The sequence below is a fragment of the Rutidosis leptorrhynchoides genome, chromosome 3 (genome assembly GCF_046630445.1).
Source record: "Rutidosis leptorrhynchoides isolate AG116_Rl617_1_P2 chromosome 3, CSIRO_AGI_Rlap_v1, whole genome shotgun sequence".
In the NCBI taxonomy this organism is placed as follows: Eukaryota; Viridiplantae; Streptophyta; class Magnoliopsida; order Asterales; family Asteraceae; genus Rutidosis; species Rutidosis leptorrhynchoides.
Window position 1 is genome coordinate 251,183,041 of NC_092335.1, and position 13,542 is coordinate 251,196,582.

Sequence of the window (13,542 nt, forward strand, 5' to 3'; positions counted from 1 at the left end):
TATTTTGATATTTATAAGTTTAGATCTATACCTCAATTTTCTTTGATAAGAATATCTATCTATAGTTAATATTAAAATCCTATAATGATAATGTCATTATTATGTTAATTCATTTTTTAAGAAAAAATCAAAAAGAAAAAGAAAAAAATTTAAGCATGGTGGGTGATGTTATTAATTTAAATAATTTTGAATTAAAATTAAATCTTATTAATTAATTATTATTATTAAATCTTATTAATAATTATTTTAATTATTAAATTTAAATAATTATGAGTTATTTTAATTAATTATTTTGAAATTGAGTACGAGAAAGTATAAAAGCTAGGCGGAAGGAACTAATTCTAAATTTATATTTTAATTTACACTTTTAAAATAAAATAACAACCAATATTATCTCTTATTATGCATTTTAGGTGTTTGATGAAATGTTCAGCTGATGAGTTTCTTAGTCAGACTCTATAGTTTCACGGGTCATTAAACTAAATGACTTTACCATTTAAGTTCACTTAATATCTAAAACATATCATTAAACTGTTTCGTTTAAACAAACTTGTGATTCCACGGGTCATTTCACTACTATTTATATATTCATTATATTTTATTTTATTTGTTGCCATATACTATAAATTAATAAATTTTATATATTTTCTTATTGTAATGTAATAAAATCTGTTAATAGTAATTTAGATTTTAGATGTTGATAGTAACTAAGCCCGTGTAATAACACTTAAATTGGGCCTTATATTAGCCTGGTTGACTAATTCTTTTTATTTGTGTCTTGCATAATCGCTCCAGTGAAAAATCAAACAGCAGAACTAATTATACCGCTCAACATAACTCCATAGTCCATACCCGAAAATTATAAACTTAAAAGTATTAAAACTTACAAAAAAAAAATTAGTGGGAAGCCTAGAGACAATCTGGGCCCCAACACCTCTAGCAATAGCAAAACCTATCCTAGTAAAAATATGAGCAGCAGCATCGGCACCAATATATTGCGCCATCGAACTCTTTTGAACCCGCTTTAGCAAAGAAACAGCCTCCTTCTCTAATTCCCCAAGGGAAGAAAATGAGAAAGGAATGAAACCATAACCAATCGCCTGACAGCTAGATTCGTACTTGACCCGCTTCCGACGAGCCGCATCAACCACAGCACGTCCAGGGACAAAGTCAGAAAGCCCGGATTATGTCAAAGGAGAAGACCCTGTCAAGTCAACACAAACATCGCGACCACAATCCTAGGAATAAAGTAACACATCTGCAGGTCTGAGGGCCCTGTCGTTCCCTCCAGACAACCCAATGTCAACCTCATTTCTCGCTGAAATCTCAAATCGATAACAAACATCAACAAGAGAATCCCGAACAACATTATGTCGATGCTTAATACCCACCATACCAGCACAAGACACCGCGTATCATATTTAGAATAATTATTATTATTATTATTATTATTATTATTATTATTATTATTATTATTATTATTATTATTATTATTATTATTATTATTATTATTGTTATTGAACATGGAAATGCAACAATAAGTTATGGAGAAATTATGTGTACTGAAAAACATGATTTCATCTTCAAAAACCACCTTAAACCCTATTGAATCGTTAATTCCACCAACTGCAACAACACTTTCATTAGTATTACAAAGCTATATAAATTCAGACACCCCTTCGCACGGCCAAAAGATCCATACCCATATAATCAAATCTGGATTCAAATGCAACACAAACATATCAATAAAGCTTTTGATACTACATTTAAAATCCTCTTGTTTGTTATATGCCCGCAAAGTGTTTGACGAAATGCCTCAACCAACTTTGACCGCCTATAATTACCTGATAGCTGGTTATACGAAACATGGTGAAGTAAGGGAGTCTTTGAATTTGGTTAGAAGGCTTGTTTCGTGTAATGAGAAGCCGGATGGTTATACATTTTCGATGATTTTGAAGGCATCTAGTAGCGATCAGATCATATCAATTGGACGCGCAATTGGGAAGGAAGTTCATGCTCAGATTGTGAAGTCTTATGTTGTAGTGGATGATGTTCTTTCTACTGCTTTGGTGGATTCATATGTGAAGAGTGGTAGAGTCGATTATGCGAGGAGAGTGTTTGATCTTATGATCGAAAAGGATGTTGTTTCTTCAACGTCGATGATTTCTGGATACATGAGACAAGGCTGTGTGGAAAATGCTGAACATGTATTTAAAAAGACCATAAAAAAAGATGTGGTGGTGTTCAATGCAATGATTGAAGGTTATAGTAAATCAGTTGATACTGCTAATAAGGCTATTAAGGTTTATATAAGCATGCAAAGATTGGATTTCAAGCCTAATATGTCTACTTTTGCTAGTATTATTGGAGCTTGTTCTTTATTATCTGCATTTGAAGTTGGTCAACAAGTTCAAGGTCAACTCATGAAGACTAATTTTGCTACTACTATTAAAATGGAAAGTGCCCTTGTTGACATGTACTCGAAATTTGGAAGGATCGAAGATGCCCGAAAAGTGTTTGATGAAATGCCTGTAAAGAATGTTTTTTCTTGGACTTCAATGATCGATGGGTACGGGAAAAACGGTGACCCGAGTGAAGCACTTGCTCTTTTCAATCAAATGCAAAACGTATATCACGTTAGACCGAATCACGTGACGTTTCTTGGTGCGATTTCAGCCTGTGGACATGCGGGGTTGGTTGATAAAGGACTGGAAATTTTTGAAATGATGAAGAAAGATTATGGTATGAAGCCGCACATGGAGCATTATGCTTGTATGGTTGATTTATTAGGTCGAGCAGGAAGGTTAAATGAGGCGTTGCAGTTTATAATGTCGATATCTGAGAAGCCTAATTCTGATGTTTGGGCAGCATTAGTTAATTCTTGTAGAATACATGGTGATGTTGAGATGGCAAGTATTGCAGCTAATGAGCTTTTCAAGATAAGTAAAGATGGTAGTAGATCTGGCGCGTATGTAGGATTATCGAATACGTTAGCAGATGCAGGGAGATGGGATAGCGTTAGTGATATTAGAGAATTAATGAAGACGAGAAATATATTGAAGAATATGGGCTCTAGTTGGTTTTGAAGGTTTACATGAGAAACAATTAGGATCCGTTTTATAAGGTTATCTGTAGTTAGTGACTGGACTTGATATATACGTGAATGACGCATGTTGCATTACAACTGTTATGTGATTTGGAACTAATTTGTCTTCAAAGAAGAGTTCTATGTCTGGCCAAAAGAATCGTTGTTCGAGTATAAACAAGGAGGAGATGATTTCCGGACTGAATTCGATGGTTAAAAAGATTAAGGTTGTCCTTCTTTTTCCTGTTTGTTTTGTTTATTGCAAAATTTTTTATGTTAATAGACTGCTACCACTTCAGGCCTATATAAGTTGACTTGAACAATCATTCTCGCCTTTTTGCGTTTTTCTTGGTTCATCAAAGCTCTCTAGACCTACACGCCGTTGGAAAAGTCGCAGGATGGAGACGAGTCAGTCGGGAGCTCTCAGTTGAGTTGTGGACTAGTCAGACGTGGACCAAGTCTAAAATCACACAAACTCGCCTTAAATGCGCTAATTTTTTTTTTTTTGGTTGTCATAGTTCTGCAATGAATAGTTATCAAATGCTACTTAGTAATCCTTATTAGAATTTGAATTTGAAACTCATAAATGTGAAACTCATAAAAGATAAACCAGTCTGTGTGATGTTTGGTTGCTATAGAAGAAAACCTATTCAGACGTCAGCACTCTTTTAGTAGAATTAATTGGTGTAATTTGAGAACTAGTTAGCTAGTGGACTTCTTTCTTAAAGGGTAAGGGATCAGCAAATTACTTTAAGATCTGATGCCTTTAGTCAAGAACCTACAGATGCTTATAGTGAAGTTCAAGTTGATGTTAGCTTTGTACCCATAAAAATTGGTCTTGAACCTATACATGCAATCAGCAGCTTATCACAAAGTCTATAATCAACCGGTTCGATTATACCCTTCTTAATTCCATCGTCCAGGACAAAAAACCAGGTTATGAATCCATTCAAGTTGGTCTGTCAACCCTTAGTTCCATTGTTTTCCCTGCATCCAGGCACCCTCGAATAGATCCAATTGGACAGTGAGGGCCTAATAAAAACGTATGCATAACAATATATGTGGTAATTGCAGTACAATCTATATTAACTAAATCGATATTGACAAGCATTTGGGTTACACAAATTACAAAGATTATATTACATACTGTTCGATCAAAAGATACAAGGATCATTGTATATCTAGAACGACCTACACAACGATGAATCCATGGCTATTAAGACCTTCTTTAGCACTAACATCTCGTACCACCATAGTCCGAAATTTGCATGGTCACTATAAAATGGACCATCAAGCAAAAGTCTGTGAAGGTTGTATCTCATTTGGAGTCGTTAAGTGGTCGAAAATACCGTTTTACTGTAACCACCGTCTCCCCAGCTCTCACCCGATGAATTCTTCACCAACCAATATTTCGTCCCATCATCAGTTACTCCATACCCAACAGCCGTACGTAACACCATGGTCTAAATCAGTTCCACAATCACCACTAAAAACACCATTCGGATAGAACTGAAAAGCATAGCCACTAGCATCAATAGGAACCGCTAGGGGGTGATCAGCCACTGCTTGTAACAATGCAGTTTCACTTTTGGCCGGCACTATATCCGCTAATCTTGGCAGCATCAACATCTTCTTTGTTTGTGTTGCAGGTTCCGTCTGTTGCTTGATACGGGTACGCTGCTTCCGTGTTGATGCCTTTGTTTTTAATAATAAATTTAAAGCCGTCTTCCATCCCTCCACCTTCGCACCCTTGATCTTCACCACTTCTGTCGCAGGCCACCAACTGTTGCTCAGACAATTAAATTAGTTTACCGGTTGAGAGCTGCGTGATTCCTTCCGTTGCAGCAATAGTTGAAAACGCCCAACAACTTCCTGTTGAACAAAGTAATACGGAGTACTACATAAGTTTGCATCCACGTGTACAATTGATGTTAAGGATTTTTCAAACGATAACCAGGCCATAAGGGTTGTCGTTGACGTGCATAAATGCATAGTATAGGACAGTTATTATTGACCTTTGATTGATGGTTATTATTTTGTACAAACATTTTATGCATGTTAATGACAGTCACTTTTTAAGGGTTGTCATTAGAAAAATTCGTATATTAATAGTTAACGTACCACATTGGCCTTGATCTTTAATTGATACCAACACCTTTCTGTCTCCAATCCATCCTAGGTGGCACTGCAGTCACATTTTCGTACCTAAACGGTGTAGTTCTAGTCGATCTTTTATTTGCTGAAAACTTGAATCCATAACGAGCAGCTGTGAACTCTTCTGTTATGTACCACTTGAATTATAAGAATCGAAATAGTACTTGTTACTTACTGAAAGCTATAGAACAAGAAACAAGCTTTGAATATAGTAACAATGGATAGTTTCATTGAATTGAATACTCAATTACAAGATTAGAGAGAATAGAGGGAGAGAGTGTTTCACACACATACAATTCATAAGCTATCTAACTGATTACAATAACTTCCTATTTATACTCCTAAGCTAACACTTCCTACTTTTTGATGTTAAATCTTAATTGCCGCTTCGCACATGCCTAATTAGACCCATAACAATCCAACCTTCTTAAAATGATTCTTGCCCCCAAGAATCTTCTTTTGCAACTAAGCACACGTTGTGACCCGGGTGGATCAAGTCTAACTGCATCCGAGATATCGAAATACAAAGAATGGTTCAACAGAAGATTTAGAGAATCGAGAGAAGATTTGGGGAAGCATGAAAATCAAGAAAAGATTTTCTCAAACAATTTTGTTGCCGATTCTTGATATCTTTCTATACTAGGATTTTATTTGCCTCACTTATTTTTCTATTTGGTGTATAAATAAAAGAGATGGGAGACGAGGTGGAATAGGCCTCTTTTGTTACTTCACATCTATGTAAGACAAAGAGAGAAAATAAAACAAAACCATTTATTCCCCAATTTCAAGTTGGTGCACTATGTGTTTCTTTTCACCTAAGTCTATTTCTACGACTCCACCCTCTAATTTACTTTCTCAGTATTGTAAGTTAGGGAGATAACAATAAACATAATATATTCCCCACTTGCATTTGTTTCTTGTTTTCTATTTAATTGAAAACTTTCAAACGTAAACGAATTTAATATCCTTACGAGATCTTTGCGACGATATAATCTCGTAACGGATCAAGTGGTATCAGAGCACTCGTTCCTACCTGTGTATGGTTCAAACTAAATCCGCATATCAAAATTTCGGTGAGCCCCTAGTCGAGTTGAAAGTGCATCGAAGAGCAACAATTAATAAAGGATCTACATCCATAATGTCAGGCAACCAAAATCAACAAGCGAGTTTAGATGAACTTTCCGCTAAAGTCGATCGGTTAGCCTCTCAAATGGAATTGGTCATGGAATGGATGCAGACACAGATTAAACCGAAAACACGAGAGACTCCGCTAAAAAAAAGGTTGTTGTGGGTGATGACGGAAGGAAAAGTGAGACTGAAGATGACCAAGAAGATGATGTCGACTTATCAAAGAGACGAGAAGCAAATCGACCATTTAAAGTTGAAGCTAAAATAGATATTCCAGCCTATAACGGAACAGTGGATGCTGAAAAGCTCGACTCATGGATCGATCAACTCGAGACTTATTTCACATTGTATGGGTTTGCGAGTACCGAAAAAGTTTCATTTGCTAGAATGAAACTGACTAGCCATGCTCTCGCTTGGTGGAATTCCTACCTAAAAACAATGGCAAGCGAGGAGTTTAGATGGAGTGAATTCACTCGACTAATCCGTCGGGAGTTTTATCCAATGGGATACTCGTAAGATCGATGGACGTGTTGGCATAATTTGCGACAACAAAACAGGCAACTAGTGCAAGAGTATACAATCGAGTTTCGGTGGCACACTGTAACATTGGGTGTCGACTTAGAAAGTGAAGAAACATTTACAAAATACATCGCAAGACTATCTCCACAAATTAATGAGTTGAGGTTACATGCTATATCCAGTATCTCAAATACAAGTAGTGTTGAAAGAGCCATTGAACAGAAAAACAAATATGATGGTCCACGTGTTGGTGAAAGGTCAAAAAAAGATGGTGTAAATTCATCAATTAAAGATTCTAAACAAATGACGTCCACGTCGTCTAGTGATAAATTTTGTAGTCATTGCAAAATTGCAGGTCACATAGAAGATAAGTGTTAGAAGGCGCATCCCGATCTTTTTTCGAAAAAAATGGGTGAAAGATGACCGTGGAAAGTCTAAGGTTGCCACAACAATTGCAAATGATACAATCGAGCTCAGAGCAGTTAATGAAGTTGACAAGAATTTGGCACTCATGATGAAGCCAAAACAGACGTTTCCAAACAAGGAAAAAGAAGAGTTGTTCAACTTAAAGATTCAAATGAAGCATGAGGTGGTCGATGCAATTATTGACACCGGAAGTGAAAAGAATTTCATATCATCTGATCTCGTGCAACGGTTGAGTATGGGTACTACGCCACACCCTAATCCTTATTCACTTGGGTGGATTCATAAGGATGTGGATTCTAAAGTCACCAAACAATGCAAGTTTCGGTTTTCCATCACCGATCAATTTATTGATGAAGTCGTGTGCGATGTGGTCCCACTTGATGTTTGTCAAGTAATTCTCGGGAGTCCATATCTTTGGGAGCGAGATGCTATTTACTTTCGTCGTGCACAACAATATCATTTAGAAAAAGATGGTAATAAATATATTGTCAACAAAAACAAGAGTACTAAATATGTCAATTTGGTTACAACTTGTTTTGCAAAAAAACAAAAGGCTACAATAAAAGGTTTTACTAATGAAGTTGGTGGAAATCAACATCCTCCTGTCCGCTTCTAAAACCAGCAGCAGGAGCTGCTCATTTCGCCGGAGAAGGGGAGGAATGATCCGGGTGGATCAAGTCTAACCGCATCCGAGATATCGAAAAACAAAGAATAGTTCAAGAGAAGATTTAGAGAATCGATAGAAGATTTGGGAATCAAGAAAATCAAGAAAAGATTTTCTCAAACAATTTTGTTGCCGATTCTTGATATCTTTCTATTTTATACTAGGATTTTATTTGCCTCATTTATTTTTCTATTTGGTGTATAAATAGAAGAGATGGGAGAAGAGGTGGAATAGTGTAACATCCCGCCTTTTTCCGTTTACTTTTCCGTTTAACTATTTAAAATCCCGTTATATGTTTATAACATCTCCCGTTAATACGCGTTTTAAAAATATCTCGTTTAGGTAATTCATGCACCCGCAACCGAACTAGAGGGACCATTGTTGCCAAGAGAGCAAAGAGGTGACTAGGTCAACTAGTCAACCCTTCACTCTCATCCATTCATTAATCCCTTTTCTTTTTCCATTTTCTCTAATACTTTCACCAAATCTCTCAAACACCACTTCAAGGATTCATCATCCAAATCAAATCGAGCAAGCATCCATCTAAACAAATTGCATATTCGGAATCCTCTCATCTTCCTCTTCGATTCCATACCGATTTCATCAAGTTTGGGTAACTTTCTAAAATCACTAGATTTTGTGTTCTTGATGTTTTTAACTTATAAAGTTATTAATTAGTGTCTATGGCTCAATTCTAACATGAATATATGATTTATATTCTCGATTTCGTTATTTGAAGTAACTAGCTTGAATATGAACTTTGGTGTGTTTGATTTGGTAATTTGGTTGCTTAAATGTTGTTGTTATGGTAAAGTGCAAGTATTAAATGTGTTACTAGTAGCACTAGCTTCAATTTGATGTGTAGGTTGTTTTAGAAAACTTCATAAACTTGATTATTGGTTTTGGTGGATTTGGGTTAGGGTTTGATGAACTTGAAATGAACTTTTGATGCTTTGAATGACATGAAATGTTATTTGTAAGTGTTAGGTTGTATTGTATGCTTGATCACCTTCGAAACGGCATATCATTCATGTAAATTGGTTGCCCAATCATCGAATTTCATTTATGAACTTGAGTGCATTTAATGAGGAGCTTTGAATGTGATTTTGGTTGTTGTAAAAGTAAATGTGATGGATGAAATGTGTTTAGTTGTTTTCCTTGTCAAAATACCTTTCCGATGATATAAGATACATGCTTTGGTTGTTTGCGGGTCATAAATGGTGATTGGTTGAAGTTAGGTTCGTGCATAAAACTTAAAAACTGCCAGAATTTCTCTGCACAGGTAATGGCGCGGCGCGCCATATACCCGCGCGGCGCGCCAAAGTGGTCTGTCCAACTTTGTCGATTTTTGAATAATGTTTGCTATGCTACGCACCTTCGATTCACATGTAACTTGTTCTAACATGCTTATACATGATTAATAACCTCAGAAAAATAGTTCAGGACCCGACCCGAACGTGTTGACTTTTTTGTTGACTTTGACCGACCAAAATTTGACTTTTTGTCAAACTTAACCAAATGATTATGCAACCTTCCTAACTTGTTTCTATACTTGTATCTTGCATGAAACTTGACAATTTGATTTCACATGCTACATAATCGAGTCGTAACGAGCCATAGGACTAATTGAACATCTTTGACCTATCGTGTTTACCGTTATTGATACGACCTATTTGTTTAGGTCAAGACTAGCATTATTCTTCGCACACGTTACTTTGTGAAGTACTTTTCATACGTGCACTCCAGGTGAGATCATAGTCCCATCTTTCAAACAACTTTTATGCTTTAAACTATGGGATGAGAAACATATACGTATCATACTTTTATACATTGAACACAAGTACGAAAACGAACATTCCACGTACGGGTTTGAACGAAAATCCTCAATTCAATTATCATTAGTTACACTTGCAGGGTGTAAACGTGAACTTATATTATGTGATCACATGGTCTTGACGAGCCTCATTCGGACGGTTCGCTACCGTTAGCGGATGAAATATATTTTCGAGTCTAGTGTATGTTCTAACACTACGCAAAGGGTACAAAACAGTTAAGTTTGATAATTGGGTGCCCGCGAAACAAATAACAACTTTGGAATGCAAATGATTTTGATAATCATATTATATTAAATCTTGTGGTTCAAATGCAACGTTTACTAAAACACCTATGATTTCACCAACGTTTTTCGTTGACAGTTTTCTATATGTTTTCTCAGGTCCTTGAAAGCTACTTGATACATGCTTCCGCACTCTTTTTGATACTTGCTTGGATGTCGAGTATACATGCATAGTTGGAGCGTCTTTTGACTACTTTAAATTGTGTCGCATAGGTTTCATTCGTACGTTAAACATTGTAATGTAACTAGTCTTTTGAACTACATTTGTAAACTTGAAACATCCTTTTACTTATGAAATGAATGCGACATATTTTGGTCAAACGTCAAAATAAAGACTTATGACCACGCAACGGGACCGAAGTAGTCGGCGCCGTCAAACATGATTTGGTCGGGTCGCTACAGATGGCATCAGAGCGTTGGTTGTAGGGATTTAGAGTTCAATGGTGTCAACCCCGAGTCATAGGGTACATTGGTGAGTCTAGACTACAACCGGCATATAGACTTGAAGTAGGAATTACTTGACTACTTGTGCATTATACTCGAACTCGTCTATCACATCAAATTCTTATTCAATCTTAATCTCACATTACTTAATTTAATTGACGCGCCACCTTGACTATATGAATTAGTGTAGAATGCACATATGAATTAGGGTAATATAATTTCCGGGATTATATTACGGTGACTCATATGAACATTCCGACATTATGACATAAAGAATTTAAGGCGAGTCAAGGAAAATTTTTCTCTATCCTTATTCCATATCATGGTTAGTATTATTAAGAATACTAATCAACGGTATTCTTGTGTTTTGAAGGAACAATGCCTCCTCGTCGTGTGCCACGCCATGAGACTCCCGAACAAGCTCTACAACGAATGATAGCCACCGCCGTGGAAGCGGCCATGGCCGATCACTCCTCCAACAATAACAACAACCACAACAACAACAACAATGGAGCCGGTAACTCAAACGAAGGGTGCTCCTACAAATCCTTCATGGGGTGCAAACCTCACACTTTTGATGGAACCGGGGGACCGGTCGTGCTCACCCGATGGTTTGAGCAAACGAAGGCCGTCTTTAGCATAAGCGGTTGTCGGGACTAAGACAAGGTCAAATACTCCACTCACACCTTCGCCGGTGTCGCTCTTACATGGTGGAATACTTATGTACAATCGGTGGGTACCGATGAAGCTCACGCCCTCTCTTGGGCCGATTTAAGGGAAAAGATGGTCATCGAATATTTCCCTCGCGAAGAAACCCGAAAGCTCGAACAAGAGCTAAGAACCTTAGAGGCGGTCAGAAACGATCTCAAGGCCTATAATCAACAATTCGCCGAACTATCCTTGATGTGTCCCAACCTCGTGAACCCCGAATCTCAAAGGGTCGAACTTTATATGTATGGTCTTCCAAAGAGCATCAAACAAGGGGTGATGTCATCCAAACCCGCTAACCTACAACAAGCATTGAACATGGCCCGCCAATTGATCGAAACGGTTGACGAAATCATAGTTCCGGAACCTAAGGCCGAGGATAAATCGGGCGGCAACAAAAGAAAGTGGGAACCCTTCCAATCAAGCAACAACAACTTTGCTAAGAAGCCTTACACCTCCGACGCCAAGAAAAGTTATGGCGGAAATAAACCCTTTTGCAACAAATGCCACAAGCACCACTATGGTGAATGTAGCAATCTATTTTGCCACCGGTGCCAAAGGGGTGGTCATGTGGCCAACGATTGTAGAAGTGCCGCCCCCGTCGCTCAAAAGGTGCCCAATGCACCAAAACCGGGTACTTGTTATGAATGTGGCCAAACGGGACCGAAGTAGTCATGTCAATTGAACTCCGTTCATCCTACCTTCCATGTATCTAACTTGAAAAAGTGTCTTGCCGAACCCGATATCGTCATCCCTCTCGAGGAACTTACTATTGATGACAAACTTCATTTTGTGGAGGAACCGGTTGAAATTGTGGACACCTCCGTCAAGACATTGAAACAAAGCCGAATTCTGATTGTTAAAGTCCGTTGGAACGCCAAAAGGGGACCCGAGTTTACTTGGGAAAGGCAAGATCAAATGCAAAAGAAATACCCTCATTTATTCCCGGCTCCGGAAACGCAAGACCCCGAGGAAGAAACAACGACTACTACGCCTACTTAAATTTCGGGACGAAATTTCTTTTAAGGAGTAGGTAATGTAATATCCCGCCTTTTTCCGTTTACTTTTCCGTTTAACTATTTAAAATCCCGTTATATGTTTATAACATCTCCCGTTAATACGTGTTTTAAAAATATCTCGTTTAGGTAATTCATGCACCCGCAACCGAACTAGAGGGACCATTGTTGCCAAGAGAGCAAAGAGGTGACTAGGTCAACTAGTCAACCCTTCACTCTCATCCATTCATTAATCCCTTTTCTTTTTCCATTTTCTCTAATACTTTCACCAAATCTCTCAAACACCACTTCAAGGATTCATCATCCAAATCAAATCGAGCAAGCATCCATCTAAACAAATTGCATATTCGGAATCCTCTCATCTTCATCTTCGATTCCATATCAATTTCATCAAGTTTGGGTAACTTTCTAAAATCACTAGATTTTGTGTTCTTGATGTTTTTAACTTATAAAGTTGTTAATTAGTGTCTATGGCTCAATTCTAACATGAATATATGATTTATATGCTCGATTTCATTATTTGAAGTAACTAGCTTGAATATGAACTTTGGTGTGTTTGATTTGGTAATTTGGTTGCTTAAATGTTGTTGTTATGGTAAAGTGCAAGTATTAAATGTGTTACTAGTAGCACTAGCTTCAATTTGATGTGTAGGTTGTTTTAGAAAACTTCATAAACTTGATTATTGGTTTTGGTGGATTTGGGTTAGGGTTTGATGAACTTGAAATGAACTTTTGATGCTTTGAATGACATGAAATGTTATTTGTAAGTGTTAGGTTGTATTGTATGCTTGATCACCTTCGAAACGGCATATCATTCATGTAAATTGGTTGCCCAATCATTGAATTTCATTTATGAACTTGAGTGCATTTAATGAGGAGCTTTGAATGTGATTTTGGTTGTTGTAAAAGTAAATGTGATGGATGAAATGTGTTTAGTTGTTTTCCTTGTCAAAATACATTTCCGATGATATAAGATACATGCTTTGGTTGTTTGCGGGTCATAAATGGTGATTGGTTGAAGTTAGGTTCGTGCATAAAACTTAAAAACTGCCAGAATTTCTCTGCACAGGTAATGGCGCGGCGCGCCATATACCCGCGCGGCGCGGCAAAGTGGTCTGTCCAACTTTGTCAATTTTTGAATAATGTTTGCTATGCTACGCACCTTCGATTCACATGTAACTTGTTCTAACATGCTCATACATGATTAATAACCTCAGAAAAATAGTTCGGGACCCGACCCGAACGTGTTGACTTTTTCGTTGACTTTGACCGACCAAAGTTT

The 13,542-nt window shown here is 37.2% G+C and overlaps 1 protein-coding gene and 1 pseudogene across 1 annotated transcript; one reads left to right on the top strand and one right to left on the bottom strand.

Moving 5' to 3' along the window:
- Positions 1-1,687: 1,687 nt before the first annotated feature.
- LOC139897350 (pentatricopeptide repeat-containing protein At1g28690, mitochondrial) lies at positions 1,688-3,692 on the top strand. Its single transcript, XM_071880047.1, has 2 exons — positions 1,688-3,312; positions 3,385-3,692. Exon 1 carries the CDS (start codon positions 1,812-1,814, stop codon positions 3,084-3,086), a length of 1,275 nt encoding a protein of 424 aa, XP_071736148.1. The 5' UTR covers positions 1,688-1,811; the 3' UTR covers positions 3,087-3,312; positions 3,385-3,692.
- A 362-nt stretch (positions 3,693-4,054) lies between these two features.
- LOC139900951 (senescence-specific cysteine protease SAG39-like) overlaps positions 4,055-13,542 on the bottom strand; it is a 32,115-nt pseudogene continuing 22,627 nt past the window's right edge.

Bases quoted from the DNA above. Each gene is read 5' to 3' on its own strand.
- LOC139897350 (XM_071880047.1), top strand. From the start codon at position 1,812: ATGCCTCAACCAACTTTGACCGCCTATAATTACCTGATAGCTGGTTAT.